This window comes from Anas acuta, chromosome Z (genome assembly GCF_963932015.1).
Source record: "Anas acuta chromosome Z, bAnaAcu1.1, whole genome shotgun sequence".
NCBI lineage: Eukaryota > Metazoa > Chordata > Aves > Anseriformes > Anatidae > Anas > Anas acuta.
The window spans coordinates 55,931,903-55,958,536 of record NC_089017.1 but is presented as its reverse complement, the minus strand read 5'-3'; the positions used below and the strand labels follow the sequence as shown (position 1 = coordinate 55,958,536).

Genomic DNA, 26,634 nt, shown 5'->3' with positions numbered 1-26,634 from the left:
ATAACAGTGTATCTTTTTTATATGCATAACTTCTGCTGCTTTTACCTTCCCCTCAGCCACAAGAGCCTGTTCTGCTCCCCCTGCTTTGCAAGTCCATTTTAGGCTATTTTTATAATCATAATGCTTTGTAAGTCTGGGTTTTATCAATTTTGGGGTTATAGCTCAGGCCAAAGAGAGAAATAAAGGGAAAAAGAAAAGGAAATGGTCACTGCTAAGAGGTAGCAGAAAGAACAACCTTTTTCTTCCTACATAAAATTGACCACAGAAAAAAAATCAGACTGGTTTAAGTAACCACAGAGTATAAAAATTAGGCTTGAGGTCTAATCTAGTCTTCCTGGAGACTGGAATAATTTACCTGCATTACACATTTGCAGGAATGAAGTACTGCATGGGTGATTTGAGAGTAAAAGAAAGCAGTCTGGCACTGGAGTCACAGTCAGGCTGAAGGTCCCATCTGCAGGTGCAAAACGATTTGCACTTCGTTGTAACCTAGCATTTTGCCTGTTGGTGTTTCTCAGCATGTTAATGTTCTTTACCTTTTAAACAAATGGGTAAAGAATAACAGGAATAGGGAAAGAACACCAAGAATTAACAAAAAGTTAAAACAAACAAATGATCAAAAATTTCATGTATTTCAACCAGTAATTTCTGTCAATTGTTTTTCAAAGTTATTTTCAGCTCAGTCTTACCAGTTTGCTTGAATTGACTCTTACGGTCTCCAGGTTTCCACCTTGTAACTTGGGGCCAACATACTCCATATTAGACTTTTGTTTTGCAAACCCTGGATCTGCAATTAAATTTCCAGAACCAGGAGTGGCTGAACCTCTCCTTGTTCCATGCAGGGCCAGACTGAGTCTTTCTGCATCCTTCTGCTGCCTCCTTCTCTTCTCCCACGCTTACAGGTTTTTGTCTTCTTATTCCTGTTGCCAGTTAAGCCTTCACTTCTGAGTTTCCATTCAGTGCTTCAAGTGGAATGTGGCTAAGAACAAGAAAATTCAAGACATTACAGCCAAACTAAACAGTGCAGACTTTGACGAGATCTTAGCAACTGAGCTTGTAACAGGCAACAAACAGGTGTAAGACTTTCCAGGTATGGGCTAGTATACACAGCACAGCAAACCAGGTTGCTTACATGGGGTAACAAACTAAGCCACTGGGAAGAGAATGAAGGTTTTAGGGCTCACGTCCAAGGTGGAGATCTACAATCATTGGTTGTGGTTCCAGTAAATGGCTTTGGGATGTGGAGCAGGTTCTCAAGTGTGATGCAGGTGAGGGGACATATAAGGAACTCGGCTGCCTACATGTCTGCTTTTCAGCAAAAATTTAGAAGAATTCTCCTTCACCATCTCAAGACTTTAATTGTTTAGACCTTAATGTGAGAAGAGGTCTATTAGCTGATGTATAGTAACCTGTAGAGAAAGCAGACAGGAGAACCGACACAACCACTATTAACTAAGAATTTCCACGTTTCACTTGTGTAATAAAAACCAACTGACTGGCTGTGTCTGAAATTTGCTCTCTCTAGCTTTCTGCTGGGTATGTTATTATCCTGCAGCAAAGACAGGGGGCAAGAAAGAGGAGAGAGAATAACCAAAGCTGCTTGGGAGACTGGGACCCGTGGGCTAAACTTCTGAGAGTGCCACAGCTGCCACTCCGGGCTGGGGCAGTCAACGTTTGGTGCTGCCACAAACACCCTACTACACACATCTTGCTGGGAAACACAGGGCTGCGAGCTGGGACAAATCAAAGAGGCAAATGCTGTGGGTTGTGTGCAAGGCAGTGCTTGCAGAGCTGTTGGCAAGGCTGTTGGCAGCTGGCAACATGTCCCAAGAACGTACGAATGGTAAAAGAGGTGCAAGTGAAGAAGGCCAGATGGGGTTCAGCAGTGGCCCCACGCTGTCAGGAAGAAGGTGGCTGAGCTCAGTTACCTGGTATCAAGCTGGTTGTTATTAAAAGCAAGAATTCAGCCAGGCTTCAGAGGGAGTGCGTGGGCACAGAGACCTGCTCAGCCTCCAACTGGAGGGAGCGGGCACAGTCCATACTCAGAACTGACAACAGCAGAGATGTCTGAGTGTGGCATGCGTCCAAACAGAAGAGAAGAACGCGGACCTGGCCCTCCTTGTAAGGAAGAGACATCACAGATACCCGCCTCTGAGCAGAGGTAGTGAAGGGAGCAAGAACAGGCTGGTGAAAAGGTCTCGGGAGCGGCTGTGAGTGAAGTCCAGTTGTGTGTGCCAACGGAGTGGTGCCAGCAGGTTGTGTGACGTCCAGCAGAAAGAAGAGGGGATGAAAGACACTCTCTGATTTCTTTGAGGAAATTTGTTCCAGGAAATTGAATAATTACATGATGTAACAATGCGCCCTAAGTGGCTAACGGTCTGATCCTGATGCTCTGAAGTTAGAATTACTATCACAGCTTACCATAGGTTTGAATACCAGAGGCTGCTTGAGTCTCACATTTCTCCCTTTTAGTCGCCTGATCTTCTGGTAGGCTTGCAGGTATTCCCAGGGAGGCATTAGCTGATCAGGGAGGTGCAGGGACATGCTATCAAGCTGATTCCACTCAACAAATGGAAATCCTTTGTGGACCACTGAAAAATATGGTTTCCTGGGGAGTTAATAAAAGAGGATTCGAAAAACAAGGTTAGTTGCTCAAAACCTAAGGCCAAAAAGAGAAAGCTGAATTTTCTGTTAGCCTGCAGCATGTATAATTTCAAACCATTTCAACCTACTTTGCCTCAGACATTTTAACCTTGAGGAAGGCAACTACAGAAGCTGCAGGGTAACAGAATCCGGTTCTTAGCACTTGTTTCTCTGTTTATTTATCTCATCAGGCCTCCCTGTGTAGCATTTTATGGAGTGACACTATGCAGCGGCACATCACCGTGCTTGTGTCTACGCCGCTCCTGGTGCCTTCGCAGTGGGGGTCTCTGTGCAGCCTGTCGTGCCACCGTGCCGTGCTCCCCGGGGCTGTTTTGTTTCTCATTCCCTGCCCCTTACAACCACAGCGGGGGCCGCTTAGGGTAAGGCGCAAAGCTCCCGCAACCCCCCGCAGACCCCGCGCAGCCCCTCAGCCCCGTGAGGTGCCTGCTGGCCGCCTTGCGCCCTCAGGTAACGCTCCTGCCCTCCGGGACGCGCACCTGCGGCTCCTGACGGGGCAGAGCCGCAGCCCTGGCACTGGAAGGGACTGAGGGAAGAGGAGGAGGAGGAGGAGAAGGGGGGGGCTCGGCTGAGCCCCGCCGCCGTGTCGGCCCGCACCTGCTGCCGGCCGCCGCCTGCCCCGGCGCCCCCTCCTCCCCGCCCACCATTTTCTTTCCTCTCAGACAGGCACAGCAGCGAGCGGGCGGCCGCCTCCGTCTCCCTCCCCTTCTCCTCAGATGCCCTTTGGCTGCTGCAGGGTTATTATTACAGTATGTGCCTGCTCCCCCCCCCACCCCCCCCAACCTCCCGCCCCGAGCCGTTGGCAGGGCGCCGCGCTGAAGGGAGGGAGGGAGGGAACGGTTGGAGCATGAGGGGGGGGGGGGGGCACTAACGGCCGCTCACCAACGGCCGCCGCTCCCCTCAGCGCCGCCGCCTCGGGGGGGCGGCGGCGGCGGCGGCGGGGCCCCCCCTGCGCTGCCCGCGGCGGCGGCGGCGGCCGTGGCCGTCGTCGGGGCGGTCGCTGGCCCCGGCTGCCAGACGGCGAAGGGGGGACGCGGGGCTGCGGATTATTGCAGACTAAGCAGTCTGGCGCTGCAGCAGAGGGCGGGGGGAGGCGGGCAGGGAAAGGGGGGGGGGGGAGAGCTGCGCGTGTGTGTGTGTGTGTGTGTGTAAAAAGGAGGGGATGTGTGTGTGGGGGGGTGGGGGGTGAGGGGGGGAGAGCTGGCGGGCAGCCAGCTGCCATCAGAATTAGCTCATTGTTCAATATAAACCAGCGCTGGCAACCAAAACCCAGCCCGAGAGGGAGAGGGAGAGAGAGAGAGACTTTCCCCCAGCCACCCCCACCCCTTTTTCTCCAAGGCTGCACTTTGGAAGAGGTGCAGTCATTCTTCCCCACACCCCCTACCCTCTCTCCACTCCCCCAACTATAAATTCCCTCTGTAGCATGCTGCCCTTTTTTAATCCACATTTGTGTTTCAGATCATGTAGAAAGGACAGAAAGTGAGCAGGGAGCGGGGGCTTTTGTCTGTAAGTATATGCAATTCCAATCCACAGAATTTTATTTGATTTTTTTTTTTTTTTAATTAATTCTCTCTCTCTTTCTTTGTTTCTTTTCATTTCCTTTTGCCCTTAGCTGGACTTTGCTGCAGCTTGCCTTCCCCCCTCTCGGTGCACGTTTCCAAACAGGCTTTTTTTTTTTTTTTAAAAAAAAAAGAAGATGAGAAAACGTGCAGTTATATATATTTAACTCTTTGTCTTTATGCTTTAAGGCTGGATTTCTAGGCTGGGGATTTTTGTGCACACATGCAAGGGGAGATGAGGAGCGTTTTTACAAAGCTGTTTTCTTTTTTTTTTTTTCGTTTTCGTTTTTGCACTCCAAAACCACCAAAATGCATTTTTAAACCTAATGCACTTAAAATTTTTAGCATGCATGCAAGGCTCTAGGATTGGTTTTTCGTCTCTTTTCTGCTCCCTTGTAAAACGAATCTCCCTCTTCTCCGCCCTGACACTGGATTCCTCTCAGGCTGCTGGGGTTTATTTTTAGAAAGCAGTCATTCTTGCAACAGCCTTCTGCATTTTTGCATGTGCAGCAGTTAAATTTTGGGTGGTTCTTTAGAGAGAGGGAAAAAAAAAACACAAAACAAAAACAAACGTATTTTGGTGTGCATTTCATGATGTGCTTTCTTTCAAACGTTTCTATGTCCATTTATAGGTATATGAGTTTGCAGTTTTATATCCAGTATGTATGTATGTGTTTGTGTGCCAACATATGACTCATACCTAATTGCATTTCATGCATACACACTATAGGTAAGAAATACATAATCAATAGAAGAGAGCTTTAATTTTTGTCACTGTATGAAAACTGGTAAAGGAAGTGTGCTACTTTCACTCAATTAAGAGAGCAGTAATTTAAAGAACCATTTGAAAGAGGTAGGACATACTCTTTTTTCTTCACTATTTAAAATAGGTGTGTGCATTTGTGTGTGGAATAGAGGGAGAGACAAAAGTGGAGGTTATGTAATGCAGTGCCATTTCCAAAAATACCTACTCTCTGGGCCATTACATTGTGAAAGCCTAACAGTGTCATACTTGTTTCTTGATTGCAAAAAAAAAAACAACACACTTTGTCGTATGCCTGGGAACAATGGACCACCTTGACAATAAGCATAGGATGACAGAGTTTTGTCCCCTTGACTGATTTTTGGGTGTGTTAACCATTAGGTATAGTGCTCTTCAGAGATGTACCAAGTGCTAAGAATAGCATAGGGTTTTGCAAATCTAGGTACCAGGGATTCCTTTGTCCTATATTTAAGCCTACAGACCACTGAAGTGCAGAGAAGCATGCTATATGAGCGTACATGTGGTTAGAATAATTTGCATGACTTTAATCTGAACCACAGAGGATTATGCTTGGATCACTCACAGTTATGCTGGAGAAAAAAAATCTTTTACGTATTGCGACAGTTTGAATTACACTCATTTTCATTTTTTAATTGTTTTCAGATCCTTGTGCTACCTGAGAGAAACTGCAGTCCCAAGACTTTACAGTCTAAAAATGGTAAGAATTAGTTGTTTTAGCAAAGAATCCATATATATATATATTTTGATAAATACAAGCCTTCTTTCGTCATCCCCAATAACAAATTATAAATATGACCTCTATATGACATGCTTTGAGGTTGTGGGGATTTGCCATATAATGATTGATGTACCCTGAAAACCTCCGTATGTTGAATCCTTGGTTTCCTTGCATTTTTTTGAATAAAAATCTGAAATCCCTCTTTGTGCAGTAAGGTTTATTTAATCGAAACAATAAATGTTTAGGTTACTGTGGAAAATACACGTCATAACACATGCAGGAAAACATGCAGACAAAACAATATCCAGTAATTTCACTCTACCCCCGAAAAGAAGAAATAGGTCATTGCACATAGTAAATGAAGCAGATTTAATGTTACTCTCTGTCAGGGAGGTACATAAGATGCAAATTAATTTTTCTTACTTGTTGGTATTTGTTTCAGAAGGATAGCTTTTCTTTGTGATACAAATCTGTTCCAGGAAAAAAAAAAAAAAGAAAAAAAAAGCTAGGCCTCAGCCTAGCTGAACTTGCAGGAGCTTAGTAGGAATATAATTAATGAACAGTATTCCACAATTATCCATTTGCTTCAGTGCTAATTGTGTTTATATTTTTAGTGGGTAAAACCCACTTGTTATACTCTGACATACTTCTGCTGACAAATGTATAAATTTAAGGATGGAACATGTTACGCTTCTAAACATTCTCTAAATATGGTTTTCCCTGAGAATGTCTTAGTGTCTCAGGAACAGCAGGACAAAGGAAATTCTTTTTTACAGAAAAGTAGGTAAAGCAGGCAGAACTTAGATGTTCTGTAGTCATGGAGCATTCTTGATGCAGCTATCAGTGAATACATATATTGACATAAGTATGAGATATTTTAAGTGCTACTAGTAAGCAATACTACCATAGTCAAAAATATGTCAATTTGCATAGGGCAATACATTGTCTAAAGTAGCACTGAATAAGGTGTACAACGAGCACAAATTATTTTCCAAAGTATGAGTTTCTTAAGGACCTATTGAGATTGGGTTAAATTAATTGCATTTATTATGTTATACTTGTCTGGGTCTCTGGAGTTGTTTTCACATGGGGGAGGAGGGATGAAGCAAAGGATGTTTAAAATAAGAAAATATGTAATCTGTTGTAAAGGCTTTTTTCTTTTTGGCTTCTTGTTTTATATCATTCCCATCTGCAAAAATAAACTTGCAAATTCTGGAGTTTTTGTCTATTCTGGAACCTACTTTCATCAAAGCGCTTTGCTCATCTGTATATAAATGAATAGTTGGGGGTGGGGAATTAAAAGGGAAATGATTCACTTAAGCTGTGAATAGAAATCATGTTAAAATACATTCTGTTCACACAACTGTGGTATATTGGATAAGGCAACTGTTTTCCTACCAACACTAAGGTGACAATCAGCCCACATTTTGAGATGGCATGCAGGCTGTTATGTGCAATATATGCCTATCTATGGAACAAAAGATTATTTTAAGTTTTGTTAAGCATAAAATAGCCTCTGATTTTTACCAGCAGATGGTTCTATAAATCTAGCAAGGTTCCTCTAGCAGTCACTGAAATCAGTTTTGTAAAGCCAGCCTCCAGGCCAGAACATAAAATACAAGTTAGTGGAGAAAATAAAATGAAATTACCCAACTGTTTAGTGGGGTGGGTACACACCTGTTGTTTTTGCAGTATGACATAAATCAAAATCTGATTTGTCTGTTTTTGAGAAGTTTTGTATTTGTTATGAAAATACCTAATTCCACTTGTTTGTAGCTGTTGATGAAAATTTCAGTGTAAGAAAGACTAGGTTTTGTTCCAACTCAAAGAGTTGCTTAAGATGTGATACTTGGCAGGATCTCTTCACCTACTGCCACCTTTTTCTTTTTCTTTCTTTCTTTCTTTCTTTCTTTCTTTCTTTCTTTCTTTCTTTCTTTCTTTCTTTCTTTCTTTCTTTCTTTCTTTCTTTCTTTCTTTCTTTCTTTCTTTCTTCTTTTCTTTCTTTCTTCTTTTCTTTCTTTCTTCTTTTCTTTCTTTCTTCTTTTCTTTCTTTCTTCTTTTCTTTCTTTCTTCTTTTCTTTCTTTCTTTCTTTTTCTCACTTTTGACACAATAACACTGAATGTAATATGAAGTCAGATCATTGACACACTTTCCTTGCAGCAGTGGACACACTTGTCTTTGGCATAGTTCCTGTATTTATTCCAAGTGTCTCTTCATCCATTATAATTTGCAGGTAAATTCTTTGCATGTCAGCACTTTCTACACCAAAATAAATAATTATAAAAATGCTTACTTTGTTTTTGATATAAGAGCATATGCAAGGGTTCTATTCTGCTTTCACTGCTAAGTGAGAATTTAGCTGTTTCATTTCACCAACTTGAACTGAACTTGAAAAAATGGGAAAAAAATATTTTTTCCCCAGGTAAACTGAAGGCATGTTAACCATTTAGTTAGGCTTTCAGTGATCAATTAAGAGTGACCAGAATAAATTTGAGTGAAAACAAATTAATTGTTTGTGCAACTTCACTGTATAATCTTCTCCATTTCTTGTTGTTCTTATTCCATAAGCTATGTCTTAAACTGCTTATGAGTAAAAGCAATCAACTTAGAGGGTTAGTTTTCAATGTTGCTTCTTCTGTTCCTAGGCAGGAATTATAATTTCCTCATACCTTGTTAATTAATCTTTCTTGGAGCTGTATTATGGTAACATAATAATTCGAAGAGAAATAAAAAGGCAAAAGAGTATACTGTGTATTAATATTATAGTTTTAACTCCTGGACATTTTGAACCATCTTACACAAGAATACCTGACATTTAAGGATCTGTCCTTACTTGTATAATATTTGCTTACAAAGTGGTCACCTAAAGAAAAAAAGGAATCTTTTGTATTTATTTGCAGTGTGTAAAGTCCTGAGGTGATTTGAAATGCTATTTTTATTTGAAATAGTAGACTTTCAATATACTATCTTCATGGAAAATTCTGCATGTCATAACATAAGAAATTAGATTTTAATGCTGAGAAAAAATAAGGTTTCTAACAACAACAACAAAAAAAGCAAGAAACAACAAAAACAAAACAAAGAGCTATGTGATTCAGTCATTGAAATAAAGGATATTGTCAGAAGACTGAGAGTAAGGAAGTCTTCAGTCCAGTTTTCTGTGACCTCAAAAAAGAATTCTAGCAAAACCAGCAGAAGGTCCTCCTTTTTTCTTTTCTTTTCTTTTCTTTTCTTTTCTTTTCTTTTCTTTTCTTTTCTTTTCTTTTCTTTTCTTTTCTTTTCTTTTCTTTTCTTTTCTTTTCTTTTCTTTTCTTTTCTTTTCTTTTCTTTTCTTTTCTTTTCTTTTCTTTTCTTTTCTTTTCTTTTCTTTTCTTTTCTCTCCCCCTTTTCTTTTCTCTCCCCCTTTTCTTTTCTCTCCCCCTTTTCTTTTCTCTCCCCCTTTTCTTTTCTCTCCCCCTTTTCTTTTCTCTCCCCCTTTTCTTTTCTCTCCCCCTTTTCTTTTCTCTGACCTCAGTAAATGATTTGCTTTTAAGGAAAGAAATTACAAAGGATTACAAAAGCCTTTAAGACACTTCACAGTATGGTCTTTGTTTGTTTGTTTGTTTGTTTGTTTGTTTTTCCCTTCTAAATCACTCATATATGTCCTTTTCCCCTACTCCCACTGCAGTTCATTTCTGGACTTCAAGCTCAGTTCTGAGACTTCTGAGCAGTGCAGGTGCTATGGAATTTAAATGACATGTTTATCAGTAACTAGTAAGAGTGCATCATTAAACAGATGCATCTCTAATAGTCTAAATCTGACCTATCTGAAATAAACAAAAAAAAGTATTCCAGGGCAGCTCATTAGCTTATTTCTGGCTTACCATGATTAGATGGCTTTCTTCTAACACACTATTGCTGTGGAATCTCAAGGCTAGGTGTCGTACCCGTGTCATCCCAAAGAAAAAACAGAGGTCATTTGGGCTGAAGACTTACCGTAGCATATCCTTGTCTGAGCAAGATCAGTTCTGAGGTTTTTCTATCAATCCCATTCTCTGTCTTAGTTGGGGGGGGAGGGGAGAAGAGAAAAAAATGAATGATGGCTTCTTGGAGAGAAAAATTCATAGGGAAAAATCTTGTCATTACCTCAGGGAGAAATAGATGGTAGCCTGCATTTGAATGAAGGGTAAAAAAAACACCATCCCTTTTCTTTTTTTGCAGTTAGTAGGGAAATGTATAATATCATGTAAGTTAGGTGAAGATATTTATGAGGGAAAGCTTGTATTTAAGATTTAATCCCAATTTACCCATTATGGGCATTTTTCCAGTGAGCTATATGCAGATACCTTCACACATTCTGTGATTTTCTGTGTCTATAAAATGACTTCACTTGAGTTGAAACAACTGTTTATAGCCTTTGAATTGTTTGTGGAAAATGGAGCCTGGGACTGGTCTGGCAGAGACAGGCATTATTAAGTACCCTTCATACTCTCTGAGGAGTAAGAATGAAATACCAGGATGAGACATTACAGCCTGATTCTAGATACACACTGGGCAAACGTAACTCCTGGTCTGGCATGAAAAAACTTAACGCTGCTTTGTTGTTTATTGCTGAGTCCAGAACTGGAACAGTCTTAATGGTAGTTCAGAACTGCAGAGGAGCTGTAGAACTGTATCAGATCCAGTTCTGTTCTCATGTAGTCATGGGCAGAACTTGGTCAAGGTCAAGAGAAGTAATTGAGAGAGATGACAGTTCAGCAGTTTTGGCCGTGTGAATGTGTATATTGTGCTTTTTTATTTTGCTTGTGTGTGAAGAATGCATTTGATGCAATTTGCCCAACATTACTTCATTTCTGAAAACTTAGGGAGAATCAAATGCTTGCCACCTTACAAAATAAATAAGCAGAAATAAAACTTTTGCAATATTTTTGTGAAGTTAGCTGTTCCACTGTGCAGAAAAAGCACCTTTACTTGATTATGGCTAGAACAATTTGAAATGGAGTTTAAGAAAATGTAATCTGTATCCAAAGCAGATACTGTGGATATTTCAGTGGTACAAGTCATATCCACGGTAAAAAACAAAGGTTCTCTGTACCTGTGTTTCTCTGCAGTCACAACCATACATGCTGTGGGTGCTAAAATTTTGTAACTATGCACTGTAGTGCACTATGTACTGAACAGAACAGTGTTGTCACATGGAATTGGAAGTTTAAGCACTACTTTGTCCAGGACAAACTTTTCAGCTTGTGTGAATAAAAGCTCAGTAAACCTTGGAAAATCAGAAATAAATCATATACACCTTGTAATACTACACAGTCATGATGCTGATTTTTAAATCTTGAGATCAAAAGCCATCACCAATAATTATGTATTATCATATTTTTATACATCTTTTTATACTTTATATATACATTATATAATGTGTATCTTATTTTATATATTTATTTAATTTTATTTATGTATTTATTTATTTCAATCAGAATCCTGCTACCTTCCACCTGAAACCTGGTCATTGTGTGTATGGCTAAAGAGAGGGGAGAGGCACTGTGTCTAGTAGCCTCAGAGCACCTTCATAAAAGAAAATTTAGTTAATATCATTGACTGGGACAGGACTTTTTAATAAAACTATTTTTAAATATTTGGTTTTTGTTTTTATTGCAAATATGTATTCACTCTGATACATGATTAAACACTATTGGTTGAGGGTGCAATCTGGAAAGATACAAAGATGTTCTTTTCAAATGATTAATGTAGAATGATATTATGAATCATTGAGTGTTACATGAAATTCAATTTAGACTGCATTTCTGGCAAATTCTCTGTAGCAATTCTGAATGATTCCCTTTGTTCCTGTGAGGCTTCCTGATGTTTCCTTCTGTAAACATTGCATTAAAACAAACAAAACAACAACAACAACAAACCAAACTCAGAGCAGGTAGCACTTACTCATCCTGCAGGAAGAAGTGTTTCTGGATTAATTCTGTTAACACTAATGTTCTTGTCTGTCTGCTTGCATAGCTTACATCTGTGGGAAGAAGTTTAAAAAGTTCAAAGGAATTTGTACACTCTCACTGAAGGTGGTATAAGCTTTAACTTAATATGTGCATTATCACAAAGAACTTCTTACTTAAAGCATTAAGAAAACATTAAGAAAGGACACATTTGCATCAAAATATTGCTCAAAAATATTTGCTTAAAAATATGAAGTTAGAGGTTAAGAAATCTGTCTTCTTTATCTTAATGTGATAAATGTCTGTGATAAATGTCTCTCATGAAAGAAATGAGTTCAATAACTTCTGGTGGCAATAATGGTAAATTTTCTTGCCTTTATTTTCTCAGCTAAGTAATTATATAGGGCAACATAAACAAAAAACAGAAACAATACTTCGCATAAAAAAAAAATTTCCTGTCTCTCTTGAGATTACATAAATTACAGAAGGCTCAGGTATTTTGTTGTATACAACCTATATAGCATGTATGATACAGTTTAAGTTGTGTTTTTATATTTGTATTGTTGTTTAAGCAATGTTCAATGCTGTTAATATAGTGACTGTGCAGGTAAATGTACCAAAATGCTTTCAAGCACCTGTTACAATATAAGGTGTCAATTACATCTATTTTAATAAGGTAAGTATTGGCTATACAGACTGGCTCTGTCTCTCATTTCCAGGGTTATTACTGTGACTTCTAATACTTGCCTGAAATACGCTGTTTGGGAAAGGGTTTGGTATCTTGTGACGAAAAAGGTTTTCCCTGCTGGCCTCTATAGGCAAGCAGTCAGCAGAGGTGGTGAGCTTGCCACCAATTGGAGGATGTCACCATGATATTCTAGTCATCTTTCTGATATGTGTGAGAAATGTTTGCAAAATTAAACAAACAAACAAGCCAAATCAAACCAAAACCAAGCGTTAGTCCAGAGCAGTGTATTAAGTTTTTTGAAGGTACATTGATCTAGAACATTTATAGGAAACTAAATAATAGCGCATGCTTTGGGATTTAGCTTGGTGTATACATTTTGTATAACCCAAAATTGGAAGAAGGGAACTGGGAGGCCATAAGGTGAAGCAGTGTTCTGGGCTTTCTCTGTTTTTATTATTTCCTCAGGATTGCTCTGCTGGTCACTGTTCTTGCTGGTCTTTCCCAGGATCCTTGGGATCAAAACTTGATCCAGTGAGGAAACCGAGCTAAATGGACTTTTAGTCAGTCTGTGACCATGTTTTGTTTTTTTCCTCCTCTATTGCTCCAGTAATTTGTCAGTATTGGATATGATGTTACTGAAGAACTTAAGCATGCAGACTTTGATCCTGAATTTTGCTGCCATGCTGTGTGTTCACCTAACCCTGTAACAGGAGACTTAGTTGTGCATCTGCTGCTGCAGTTACCTTTAAGTATAGATACACATAGTTACTAATTAAATCATTACCTGATTGCTCTTGAAGAGCAAATGATGAAGTCACAGATAATTGACTGAAAATTCTGATACTATTTTAATATTCACACCTGTTACTGATTTTTTTTTATGTCTATATTAAGTAAAGTAACAAAAGCTACCATTATTGCACACAGGCAAACAAGAAGAAAAGGTGTTGAGTTGAACAGGTTTGGGAGTTTGGTTTTCCGGAGGGCTTGTTTTGTTATTTGATTTCTGTAATGTTTCATAGTTCTAGAAGAACCCCGTGTACTGAAATTTACTAGTGGAATAAAGTAGTTTACAGGTGGTGGTTTTTTTTTTTTTTTTTTTTTTTTTTATCAGCCAATGGAACTTTTAATATAGTATAAATTTGTTTCTTATTCTGGAATAATTGTATTTCTTTTCCTTTCGAGGAGTGTGGTACTGTGGTGATGAATATCTTTGTTAAATTCATGAATTCAGTCAGAAGTTGGATGAGTGTTTATGACAGCATTCACAATGTATCACTTGATTTTTTTTCTCTTACTCTTCATATGCATGGTAAATATTAACAATGCTTTGCAATGGCTTTTGCTTGCTTAATGAGGAAAAAGAGCAGCATGAGAGCACTTGTAGCACACAAACTAGATTCATCCTGACTAACACAGAAAAGTCCAAATTCTCTCTACCTAAAAACTTCATTACACTCAGATGGTGTGGGGAGGATTTCTCTCAAGGGAAGAATGAACTGTTTTCCATAACTAACCTCATTCAGTCATGTATACCAGAAGACTGCTAACATTTCTGTTGAGGGGCTCTTACCAGCTAAAGTATTTGGCAGGAGCGTGCTAACTATATATCAATCTGGATTAGCTTGTGTTTTTCCCCTCCTGAACACCATACTTGCTCAGTTTTGGAGGCCAGTAGTCAGGTAAGAGACCTCTTCGTAGCAAAACATGCTTGCTCAGAGAGCTTAGTCTCTACCAGTATCCTTTCCTGGAGCAATAAAGCACAATAATCTTAAAAGTATGTATTTCAGTAAATTTTGTACAGTCACTCAGATAGTTTTCTTCTATATGTCATGGCATGCTGTAAGTAGATATTTAAAGATGCAAACTGTGTAATATAGATGAAGACAGGTGTGACTTCTTTGAAGAAGCTGATGATAAAGAGCCAGTGTAGGAGGCTAGATAGAAGCAAACACTCCAGTGTAACCCGAAGAATACAAGCTTTAAGAGCAATAAAAGAAACAATGAAGATGTGTTTATATGATAAGTTTTGTAGTTAAAATGTAGGAAAGTTAATTCCAAGGTCATTTCTTTATGTTGTGTAGGAAAGGAGCAGATGACATCTAGTTCTCTAAAACTGACAGAAATTGAAGAAGTGATGAACAAGGACTCCAAAAAAACCTCTAATGAATAAACTTGCTAATTCATGTACAGCATGGAGAGGGGGATGCAAGGAAAAGCGTACTTGTCTCATTTAGGCTTTTTCATCTCTATGTGGTTGTGAGTTTGAGTCATCAGATGGGGAGGAATAAAAAGAAGCAATAATATCTTCCCCATGGAAAGTCAGTGCCAGAAAAGGATGCTGATGCAAAGTTAAAGGCAAATTCAGGTGTGCAGGTGTCTTGCCATGGTCTGCCAATGTACTGCTATGTGTTAATTGTTACTTTAATGGGCAGCTCAAGTCTACTCAGAAAGGTAGGCTACTTGTATTAATCCCAGTTAGGAGGAGACTGATAGCGTATCTGTTCATCAGTTCTCTAAAACCATTTATCTACCTCTATTTGCTGTGGGGAAGATGTGTAAAATGATTATAACCCCCTCTTTTTCCTTTCTTTCTTTTTCTTTTTTCTTCTTTTTCCACTGAGTTATGAATGCTCATGGCATGTCACTGACGTGGAAAGCATAATTGCTAGGAAAAGCTGCTGCCCTGACAGTATATTGAAAATGCACAGACAGGTAATAGATAACCTGTTGGGATAACTGTTGCTGTACCTCAACCAGAAATTCAGACTTGTGATGCAGAGCCACACACACACAAAAAAAAAGCAATCAAGTACACAAAACTGAGAGACCTCAAACCTACTCAGCCACTTGTTCAAAGTATTTTTAAATCAGTTAAGGTCATAAAGTTGCGTTTTAACCAGGGAAGGTTATGGTGTCTGATAGCTGAGTAGGAAAAGCTTCCTCACTGATGCTGTTTTAGAATCAGCCTTAGAAAAGCAGTATTTGATTGGGATTACAGCTTCTTAAATACACACACACACACACACACACACACACACACAAAGTTTTGTTGAAATTTCGCTGATTTAGTCTTTGAAATGAGGAGGAATGATGAGTGCTCTTGATGTCCTGGCATTCAGGAAGATGCAGAAGATGAACCTGATTGGCAGCAGGCTGCCACCCAACTAAAATGAGAAGCAGCAACCATTCAGCTGACATTTGCTATATGTATTAAATCTTGCATGCTAGGTTTGGAACATGGTGGACATTAATATAATTTGCTATCATGATGTTCCCCTCACAGTGTTAAAAATAAATGACTGCAGATGGGAGCATTAGTTTACGTCTTGCACTGCAGCAAGTGATAAAACATGCTTTGATCCTAGGAAGAGCTTTCCTTCCAGTTTTGTTTAAAATTTATTAGTTCTCTAACAGGATGATTTATTTGATGTCCAAGCAGCAATGCAGTGAGATTTTTAGTGAAGGGTCTGTTTACACACCTGGATGGTGATGGTGGGCTGTTGGTTATAAAGAATATTTACTGCAGTGGGAGCCGTTTGGGGTATTTGAAAGTGCATGGTAGAATATGCAGAGGAAAGTCACTGTAGCTCAAACCAGCTGGTAACTAAGAATCTTGAGAAAGTGCAAAGTAATAACTGTTTAAGCTTAGCAGGCAATTATGTTATATATATATATATATATTTCAATAGGAAATGCATCAAGACTCAATTGGGGAAGAAAAAAAATCTGCTAGACACCTTGTGGTTGTGCTGAGAGCAGGCAGGAAACAATCTATAACTTTTCTTCTGGGTGCCCTACTAGGGTTGATTTGTGTCATTGCAACGCAGAGCAATGGTGATGGAAAATCCCTGAACTACTTTACAGACATATAGGTACAGAAACGAGGTGTTGATCTCCAGCTATAAGGCCTATTGCCAGGGGATCATGGAAGGAGGATGTGCTCTCGCTGTGATGGGTCATGTACTGCAGAGAGACAGGGCCCTCAGAATGGCACAAATGCAAAGTTAGGTTCTGCAGTGGGGAAGAGCATGCCATGACAGAGGTGTAATGCCACTTTCTTTCCTTCTCTTTAACACATATATCTAGCATTTTACTCTTCTGCTCCTTAGCTCATGGCCGTTTGTGTTTGAGAGAAGACTGCTAATCCATCTGGTAAAGATTTTTTTCTTTTCTTTTTTTTTCTTTTTTTTTTTTTTTTTTTTTCCCCTAGGTAGACTAGCACAGAATTACTAGAGGTTAGGAATTTGCAGTGTTTTTTTTGTAACCTTCCTCCCCAGCTCATCACCCAAATTGATTTATATGACAAAGAAGTTAGCTGAAACTTCTCAAAAGATGATTGCTGCTGCACTCAGAGTGGTTGATTTTCTCTCTTAAGGTTCAGGTTTGAGATTAAGGCTGTAGTTGAATTGCAGTCCTATAAGTCTTCAGTAAGACTTGATGAACAGCAATTTAGTTGTGGCCCATGTTAAAAGAATAAAAAAAAGGAAGAAAAAATGATAGAAAAGTAACTCTGGTGGCTTTCTTCTTTGTTTCTTAACCATAAAAAAAAAAACAACTTAGAAATGCTTAATAGGACTGTGCTCACTGTGCTCATTGTACTAAGTTTAGAATGTCTTAAATCTGTATCTTTCTCTTGATGGATGTTTCTGAATGTTTGAAAGATGCTCTTAATGTGTAGGAATGAAGAGTGGGCAGTAAGAAATTCATTTTAGCATTGTGCTGTGACTGATACAGTAGATTTTGTGCAGCTCTGTTGCAAGGTTCACATGTTTGTTTTGAAGGTGGGCAGAAGTTTGTGCTCCGTTGCTCTAACTCTTAAGACAGAATTTTATGACAGGACTAGAGGTAGCGGCTCAAAATGGAAGAATAGATGTTTAAGTTTTGAAGTGCTGGTTAGATGGAACCTTTGCAGTAACAAAAAGAGGATTCTTGGTTTGTTGAGCAGAGGAGAAAAGAAAAGCCTACTCTGAGACATCCTCCTGTTTTTGTAAAGGAGTAGCATTAAGTAGTTCTGAGGTAATAACCAGTAAATAGACCAGGCATTTATTTTCCTCCACCTTTCTTTTTTTTTGGTTATTAATTTCATAGATTTTCAAGCAAATAAAGACTGAAGAATTGCGAGCATATTCTTTACAGCTCATAACTCCTTATTTAAAGTTGGCCTCCGTTTTTGGGCATAACTGCTTGTTGTTGTAGAACACTGCCTCAGACAGCATATCCCAGATCAGTGGGTTTCTTTTCTCTTGACTTCTCAAAGTGTGAGTGAACGGTTTTGTGTATCACATTCTCTGCCAGGAAGGATTGCTTCCAAGGCTGTTAGTCAGATGTTTAGGGGTGATCCAATCTGACAATTTATGGATGAAGTTTACTAGCTTCATTTTTTCCTTAATGAGAATCAAAGAGTGAGGCTATCAGTTTCACTCATCATACTGCTGTTATGTATTGTCTAGACTTGCAGTAACTTCAGTTTTCACTCCATCCTAAAGTTCAGTAATTCTTTTCTAAATCCTGATATTTTTGCTTTTTAAGCCAAGCCTGTACTCTCATAATAGTCACACAGGAAGTACTAAGAAATGAAAATATGGTGTGTATCAATGAAAGCATTTATCTAGAAGTGTTTGCTTCATGCTAACAGCTGGAATGCTGTAAGCCTTACATCCTACTCTGTTGGAGCATTGCTCTGCTCTTTTTTTTTTTCTCTATAGATCATCTTGCAATGCTAATATCAGTTGTTTTGAATTGCTGTAATTGACTTAAAGTTCTTGCTGTGCATTTATAGCACATTGCTATCAGTATATTTGAACATCTAAGACATTCCTGCATTTTATAAAGCCCATAACATGGCAAGACATCAAGATGTGTCTTTTTTTTTTTTTTTTTTTAATCCTTGTGGATTATATGAAGTCCTAAGTGGACTTTTCCACACTGGCATTTTATTTTTCCATTCCAGAAACTTCCCCCCCTTAGCCAGCATCCAAGCCATGACTCCTCAGCCTTTTGGCATTGTTCTAATGTGGGTACTGAAAGTCCTTTGGCTGCCCAGTTTAGGAATTAAGTGCAATTACAGCAGAGCAGTTACTGCACATGGAATAGGTTCATGGGATTTTTATCTAGCAGTGGTGGCCACAGAAGTTGCTTTTGGAGAAGATATTAAGAGAGTAGGACATTACTAAGTATTTTCTCCATGGAGGAAATTAATATGAAAGATAGCTGGGGTGGAGTAGGGGCTGGTAGTTTTTTGCATATTTGTTCATTTGTTTATTTGTTTGTTTTAAACCCTGGAGCATAGTTACTATACCTTACAGTTTACATCTTTCTCCCACTGCCCCATCCCAATATCCCACCCTCAAAGCTGCAGCTCTTCCATGTTCTTAATAATTCAAGTCTAGAGACTACTTTCTTTTTTCTTTTTTTTTTTTTCGTTTAATTGCAGGTGTTATTTTATTCCTCTTAAATTGCTAATAGGGATTACAAGAATTATGGGTGAACCTGAATCCATCTCAGACTCCTTGGAAAATGTACAAGCTCATATGCATCATAATGAATAATGTATTTTGTTGCTTATTCCTTCCTTCTATAGAAAAATATGCACTTTTATGTACTTGCCCATTTAAGCATGCATGCCCTGCTGCTGGTTCACATCATGAGCTTTCATACAAAGAATATGGCTACATAAATAAAATCAGGGTATAGGCACAGGATACATAGTCAGTGATTATACATATCAACGGGAGAGCTCAGAGCTTACCTGTTATCTCTCGTTAGAGTGTCTCAGAGATTCAGGGTGAACATCAGCTGATGAATTCACAGAGCGCTCTGTGATGTGTAGTAGTTGTCCTCTGTAAGCCATTGTCAGGGAGTCTGACTGGCCTTTTTGAGATCATACAGTAGTCATAAATATGAGATAAATCCTGATGCTTTAATTAGTAGGCAACACTCTTCTTTGTACTGTGGAAAATAATGGGAGAGTATATCGTAGCAGGCACTGCCTTAGGCTCTGTGCTTTACATGTCCCTCCTCTATTTCCTACCTTACAGCAGAGTTCAGTATTTTTTCTTTGAAAGATGATTTAAGTAATCTGCAGGTAATTTCTCTGAGCCATGTGTAGTCCAGGTGTGACAGCTAACAGTCAACATGCAACTCCGTAGAAATGAAAACATTTCTCAGGTTTCAATATAAATACAATAACAAGCAGGTGAGTAAAGCCTGTCCACCAGGAATTTCAGTTACAAGGCAAGTGTTTATTCCCAAAGTACAAACAAGTTTGAATGTTGTAATTTATAATGTTCAGCTTGAAACAGTTTGATGTTCAGGCATTGTGCAGAAAGAGTTGAATTCTTAAAACCAAAGGCCCAGCAGGGAAACCCAGCAGGAAAACAAATTTAAGATCTTCAGTGTTGTACACAACTCCTACCTGACCACTTCAGAGCTTAATGAGTGAGATGGAAAAATGTTCTGATCCTCATCCTGAGGCTGAGAAACTAAAGCACTGGAGGTTTCTAGCTCAGATTCATGGTAGCTTGGTATTCACTCTAGCTGCCCACTGCTTTGGATCCCACTCATTTTCTGATGAGTGGACCTCTTCATACAGGGCCTGGGAGAAGTGGGCTCATTCCTGAGAGTCTCAGGCAGGATAAATCAGGCCAAACAATTTATCCTATGTTTGTTTAGGAAGCTCCACCACCAGAGCAGCCACAGTCCACCACCATTAAATCCTGCTGCCAGCTCATTTATCTTGCATCTTCTATAATGTGTTCCTTTAAAGTGCAAGATACAGGGTGCAATCACAGGATTATAGCAATCAATGTTCAATGTACTTAGAAAGCAATAAATTCCAGTTCACAGTTTGGTGTGAAAGGTCTATCAAAGACATGTTCTCCTTGTTACCTGCAGTCATCAGCAAAGGTAATCATCTTCATTAAACAGTCTTTTGCCAGTGAGTTCTGGCAGAAGAGAGGGGGGAGGTTAGATGTCTCACAATATCCTCAGTCAGTTTAATGGTAACAGACTGAATACTGAATTTCTTAAAGATACTGTGTAAAGGTCATATAAAAGCATATATCCTATGCACTTTTAAAAATGCCTGTTGAATACAGATTACAATATGCAAAATGGTTGAAATACTCAAGGGACAAATCTTGTTGTCATGGGTACTCAAAAATGTACTGAGTGTAAAACACAGCTAGGTCTCAGGGCCAAGCTCAGCTGACATTTGAATTTTGGTTTTAGTAATGTGGTTTGTCATATGAATACCATTTGATTGCATTTAATGAATGTCTCTTTTTTTTAGTAAGAAATCGTATGTATTTATGTCACTACAGGTTAATCAGCCAAGGTCAACTATTTGGGTTAGCCAGAAAATCTTCCCAACCAGCCGAGGGGATGGGGGATTTCCAGAGGTAAAGCTATTTATGTTATTAATCTCACCTAACAGTTAACTAAGATGAAAGTTTTCTGGGGAAAACAGAACAAAACAAAAACAAGCCATGAAACACTGAAAGCTCAATGGATTTTATTTTATGACTGTTTCAAGAGAGTAGCCAGCTCTCATGATTTCATCACGAGTCTCATGGTATTCTGTTTTTCTTGAAGCCTTGGCTCTGTGAGCCAAGCAGTTAAGTGAGGATTTCAGCTTTCATTTTAAAATTATGTTTTTAGCCTTCAGGCTTGCAGAAAACATGGACTCTTGCTGGCTACATACCAGAAAGAAAACATGCTAATTTTCAGGAGCTCAAATTTCTTAAAACTGTCTCATGATTTTTCAAGCTTGACATCTGGGTTTTGAATGCTTGATTTTGGCAGCACTCACTTACCAATACAGAGGAAAAAGTCAATGATAATGCAGGGAAGAGGGTAGGGGAGATTGTTGTTTTTCTTTTGTGCAATTTTGTGCTTTGGTTAAAGTAACAAACATACAGAGCATTTTTATTTTGAGTTTGACAAAGAGGTAAGTACCCCCAACATAAATGCAGAAGTTGTGGATTATCAGACAAGATTGATAAGATTTTTGTTACCATTGCTGGTTTCATAAGTCCCAAATTGGATATGAAATTTGAATAGGAAAATAGAACTGTTGGCTCAGAACTACAGAATGTACATGTTTTATTCGCATATTCTCATTCATTGATGACTCAAAGTCTGGCAAAAAATGGCAGGTAAGCAAATGAGAGAGAACATGGAAAACTGTTTTGATTAAATTTCAATTACTATCTAGACTTCAGCTCCGTGTTAACAAAATTCTGCTATTCCATCTGGGTAATGCTGTATTTTGCATAGTTTTTCCTTATAAAGGAAGTTCTAAAATTCATAACTGAGCTGATTCATTTGAATTTGAATTATTTAAATTAACATATATGGCTGTACTGCCACTCCTCACATTCAAAGTATTTTAAAAGTTCATCTGAATAAGTTGATAGCAATGCGAGATTAAGATAACTGTGCTGCATATGGTCATATTTATATTAAATAAATTTACTAATTTTATTAAACAGCTGTACAATAACCAGATTATTTTTATTGAAATTTTAAGTTAGCAGCTTTTAGTGAGTTTTCATTCATCATTATTCAAAGTTGTTCCTAAGTCACAGGAAAAAAAGCTGTGAATTATGTGCAGCATATTTGGTATCAAAGCTGCATTATATTGGGTTTCTGAAAAGACATGTTTTTATATTGTACATACCTTTTAAAAAAATCATCAAAAGGCATAATTGTTTCTGAAGTAGTCAAAAACATTATGCTTTTTTAAAATGCTTTTAAAAAGCAGCCCTGCTTTTTAAATAACATGCATTTATTCTATCCTTTATGTAATTCTTCAGAACATACTTGGCATATGTTTAGAAGGAGCAGAATTTAGAACTAGCTCCAAACTTCACAATTAAGTTTCACCATCAACTTAAATATTAGCTGTGCAAAATCCAGTTTCCAGCAGAGTATCAGCCTTTACACAAACTCAGTGTCTTTGGAATCTAATTATTTTTCATGAGGCTTATAAAATTAGTAAGGGATAATTGTTGGAGAAAAGTGCAGAAACTGCTCAGTCCTTCTTCAGCTCAACATTTTGTATACTCACTTATAATCCTAAATAGATTGAACTACTGAAAGACTAAAATCAATAAATTTTCTGAAAATCTTAATTTCAGATAAAGGTGTTTTTTTTTTTTTTTTTTTTTTTTTTTTTTTTGTTTTGTTTGTTTTTTTTTTTTTTCCATTTTTTTCCCCCTTGCAACCACCAAATATAAAAGGATAAAGACAACTTACTTCCAGACCTTAGAAGGGTCATATGGGACTTTTATCTTATGATTGTATGGCAGAATTTCAGGACTAAGATTGTTTTCACAGCTGAAAAGGAACTGCCCAACACAATGCTTTTGGAAATTTGCCCAGACCTTTGGTCTGTGTGGTGTGCCTGTTTGCATGTGCAAGTTTCTAGTTTTCTTCTCATATCCTGTAATGATACACAAGTAGCAAATTTAGTCAACAAAAAAAGCAAAAATATCACAGGGATGGAATTTTCTGGAGTCCCGTGAGAGAACATGTTTGTACAGTAACTAAAATTTAAACATTACTTTCTGACTCTAAAATGTTGTCTCTTGCAAAACTCCCAGTTTGGCTCTACAAAGGCAAGGTATGTTTCCAATGCTTCTATAGCCAACTTGGAGAGTCCTGCATGTGTGCTGACTGAAATCTGCCCAGTTTCTCGGTTTCTGGTGCCCCTACAGGAAAGGGCACTGTATGCCCCTAGAAAAGGATCTTAGACTGAAACAGGTCCTGACTGTATGCAGTGCAGAACCATGGAGGCAGTTGTGTTCCTGAAAGCAGAATTGTAATAAATACAGTGGGAAAGCTTCATTCTTAGTGCAAAGTGGGTGGCTTCATTCTTAGTGCAAGTAAATGTAGCAAATATGGACATTGCAGTGAAAATCATGGCTCTGAAGAGCCAGAAAAGGAGAAGACCCTGGAAATTTCTCTTTTTTCGTAGTTGTGAGACTGCTGTTTGTTCAGTTTCTAATTCAGAAATTCACAACCCTTCTGTCAGAGAAAATGAACTTAGAGAAGATAACTTCAATTTCTTAAAAAAGATTCAGAAAAAGTGATTTTATTTGACGAATTTGTCCTTAGCAATAAAATCAACAAAACACCTTTACAGTTATGATCTCTTAAACACACACACATGGATGCACAAGAGGAATTTTCATTAACTTACAATGAATTACTAGCTAAACACATTCTTTTAGTTTAAGATCCTATAGTGACGTATCAGCAGTAAAGTATTTTAAGCATGTATGTATGTGCTCTGCTGAACAGTCATAGTCTTCAGCTAGTGAATGATTAAGTGTGGTGAATAAAACCATCTCTGACGTAGCTGGCTATCATGGCAAACCATTTCCTTACTTTCTGAGAGACCATGGTGATGCACTGTGGTGCACTGTGTGCACTATGATGCACATAGCCTTTGAAGCACCAGTAGGAATAGGATACATGGTCTTTTCTGTGAAGTATTGTAGGAAAGTCTCTTACTGATGTGTGATAGAGGCTAAAGATGTAAGTTGTTCAAAAGATGAGTGCGCTAAACTGCAAAAAGTTCTCTCAATAATGAGATGGTCTTTCCTAACTCACACTTTTATGTTGGAGTCCAGGTGGAGCCACAAAATGGAGCTTGGGGTTTAAGAGCAAGTGAGCAAAGTAGATGTAGTACATGCTGGTAGATAGACAGAACCATGAACATTAATGTTTTTCTTACCCATGCCAGTTCTGAGTTATGTTTTCAAAGGGGCTCGGTGCCATCTGTTGGTCTGTGGCCATGAACTTTGCATTCACAATACTGAGACACTGTGTCTGGATTCTCTGCTGCATGCATGCAAAACAGAAAATAGCTCGTTGTTGGCCATATCTGTATGCCAGAACTACTGCACAGGCAACATCTGTTGGGCAGTCTCAGCTATTTCAAAGGCCACAAGTCCTTGGCTTGGTGAGCTCAAGAAAATCATGTTGAATAGTGTAGGGATGTACAATTGACGGTGAGCTGTGGGAAGAGTTGTCACTCTATAGCTCCTTCCCCTGTAACCTTGCTGGGTCTCCCCATTTGTGACAAGTGGCCAAAGTCCCTTGACCCAACTGTTTTATGCTTTAGTTGACCAAACTCTTTTATGCTTTTGCTTCCAGGGCACACTTGCTCAGCCCCATGTAGAAGCTTTTGCTCAGATGCTGGCATTAGAACAATCTTTCCCGCTCTTTGGCATTAGTATTTACTGTTGATTATGCTGTGTTTAGTAGATGTTTACTTCTGAACTAAAGCTAGGGGGTGATGGAAATGTTAGAACATGAACAGGGAGGACTCACCAGGCTGACTTCAGAGAAGCCCTGCTAATGCTGTTTTTCCTCTTCACAGGGATGTCTTCCCATCTCGAAGGAAGTAAACCGCAAGAAGAAAAATGAGGTGGAAGGAGCGTGCTGGGCTCCGGTAAATGGCTATGGACACCATTTCACCAAAATCAATTACCTCTACTCTTTTTAATCATGATTTTTCCATTTGTATTACATATGGTGTATGGGTTTGATGAGGTCATGGTGTCATATATCGGGAATTGTTTCTGTGTAAATCATCAAGTGTAAGAAGAAACTATGGGACTCTGAGCCTTGCTTTAGAGAATAACAGTGGACAAATGTGTACCATAAAACTAGGTTTAACATTCTGACTCAAGCGAAAGCTCTCAGAATTTCACACTGTGAATCCATGTTTACAAACATTACAGGTGGGCCCTCAGGCCTGGTTCTACCACAGCAATGTCTTCCACTACTCAAACTCCATTGCTCACATGCAACCGGTAAACTGCTCTCTCCATTTCCACCATCCCTAACTGCTTTTTGCAGAGGCTGAGAGTCCCCCTTTTTTTCATTTAGATGTAACAAGCCTAGTAGTTTATTTTCATCGATTGTCTGTATATCTCTATATTTTATCCATGTACTCTTTTGATGTATAGAAGTAGTATGAAACTCATGGTTTCCTTGTGGTAAGTGATTGTGATGCTGCCACGGGATTTGAGACACTGATGAATGGTGCTATTTTGGACTTTAAATATGCTCCTTGGCAAGGTAGCTCTGATGGAGTTATTTTTTATTTCCATGTTCTGAGAAGGTGTTGGTACTTTGTTTTTCTGAATGTTGTTCTTTAGACTGGACTGACTTGTTTACTTGTGTCTTCAGTGTGGCTTTCTTATTCAGTGCCGTAGGTGAGTAACTACTTATAGTGTACAAGTGAGAAACTGATTCCCTATCAGGGTCCACTCACAAACATGCAGTTATAGTGGGAGCAATCACAAAACTGTAATTTACGTAAAATCTCCTTTCTGACTCCAATCCACCTAAATGGGAGAAAAACAAGCAATAATTTTTAACCAACCTCTCGAAATCTTTTGATTTTTGTTATTTTCTAATGCCTTTTTGAAAGAGAGACAAGTTTTAATGTCCTCTTCAAATCGATAATATAGGGGATATTGTAAGAAACATACAGCAAATTCCTGAGAGGTGAAGTCCTAAAGGGGAAAGAGTACATTCCCACAGTACTGTCAACATGTGGATTTTACATTTTTGTTCTTGCTCCCAGAATACTATCAATACAAAACAATACAAAACACAAAACTAAACAGTATCATCTATTCATGGGATGTTGTTGTGTTAGACACAGTCTGAAAGCCCACCTTAATTTTTTATATAATTCTGTCTTTTAGCTCTTCCTTTCACAGGGCAGGCCTTGTTCTGAACTGTTTTAGCTTCTGACTGTTAAATACCAATGCATGCACTGCACTTCCTAGATTTCTTTCCTTTTCCCTCCTTCAGTATCTCTTTTATTGTACATTTTATTTTCAAATAGATTAGATATGTCTACTGTGCTGTATATAGAGCAACAAATAATATTCAGCAGTTGTGGCATTTATGTATAGTTGCAGTTGTGTACTGCTGAAAACGCAGGCTTTTGTAACAATGTGATCTTTAATAATGCACTACCAGTACCCAATGTATTTTAGCTATTTTAGTAGGATTTGTTCAATAAATATGCAAGCTCTAAGGGTAGCCACAATGTCTCTGCTTCTTTATTTTATATATATTTTTTTCTAATGGGAGGGCTCCTTTAATTGTTCGCACCTGTTCTTATGTGACTTCTGAGTGTTTTGTTTTTTTTTTTCAGGAATATGTGCTGATGTAAAAGGTGATTCCTTTTGTTGCCTGCTAAACAATAACCACTGAGATAACTTAACTACCAGATGTGGGGCTGGGAAGTGATAGCTTCTGG

The 26,634-nt window shown here is 38.7% G+C and overlaps 1 protein-coding gene and 2 long non-coding RNA genes across 6 annotated transcripts; 2 read left to right on the top strand and 1 right to left on the bottom strand.

Annotated features, from left to right (window-relative positions):
* Window positions 1-613: 613 nt before the first annotated feature.
* Window positions 614-3,747, bottom strand: LOC137847824 (uncharacterized). Of its 2 annotated transcripts, none has more exons than XR_011091088.1 (3): window positions 3,544-3,747; window positions 2,422-2,608; window positions 614-979 (listed from the first exon to the last, which is right to left on the bottom strand). It is a non-coding gene; the product is annotated as an uncharacterized lncRNA (long non-coding RNA). The 2 variants fall into 2 exon arrangements; XR_011091087.1 differs by having other exon boundaries at window positions 2,422-2,591; window positions 3,544-3,736.
* On the top strand, window positions 3,392-26,414 carry NREP (neuronal regeneration related protein). Of its 3 annotated transcripts, none has more exons than XM_068666389.1 (5): window positions 3,392-3,410; window positions 4,120-4,167; window positions 5,647-5,701; window positions 20,666-20,743; window positions 24,733-26,414. In XM_068666389.1, the coding sequence occupies exons 3-5, from the start codon at window positions 5,699-5,701 to the stop codon at window positions 24,856-24,858; spliced, it is 207 nt and encodes a 68-aa protein (XP_068522490.1). In that variant the 5' UTR covers window positions 3,392-3,410; window positions 4,120-4,167; window positions 5,647-5,698; the 3' UTR covers window positions 24,859-26,414. The 3 variants fall into 3 exon arrangements, with proteins under 3 accessions (XP_068522490.1, XP_068522489.1, XP_068522491.1); XM_068666388.1 differs by lacking the exon at window positions 3,392-3,410 and adding an exon at window positions 3,876-4,016; XM_068666390.1 differs by lacking the exons at window positions 3,392-3,410; window positions 4,120-4,167 and adding an exon at window positions 4,857-5,073.
* On the top strand, window positions 7,883-13,420 carry LOC137847826 (uncharacterized). Its single transcript, XR_011091090.1, has 2 exons — window positions 7,883-7,956; window positions 11,183-13,420. It is a non-coding gene; the product is annotated as an uncharacterized lncRNA (long non-coding RNA).
* Window positions 26,415-26,634: the final 220 nt, after the last annotated feature.

Bases quoted from the DNA above. Each gene is read 5' to 3' on its own strand.
- NREP (XM_068666389.1), top strand. The intron at 20,744-24,732 runs GTAAAGCTATTT...TCCTCTTCACAG, and splicing joins GGGATGGGGGATTTCCAGAG to GGATGTCTTCCCATCTCGAA.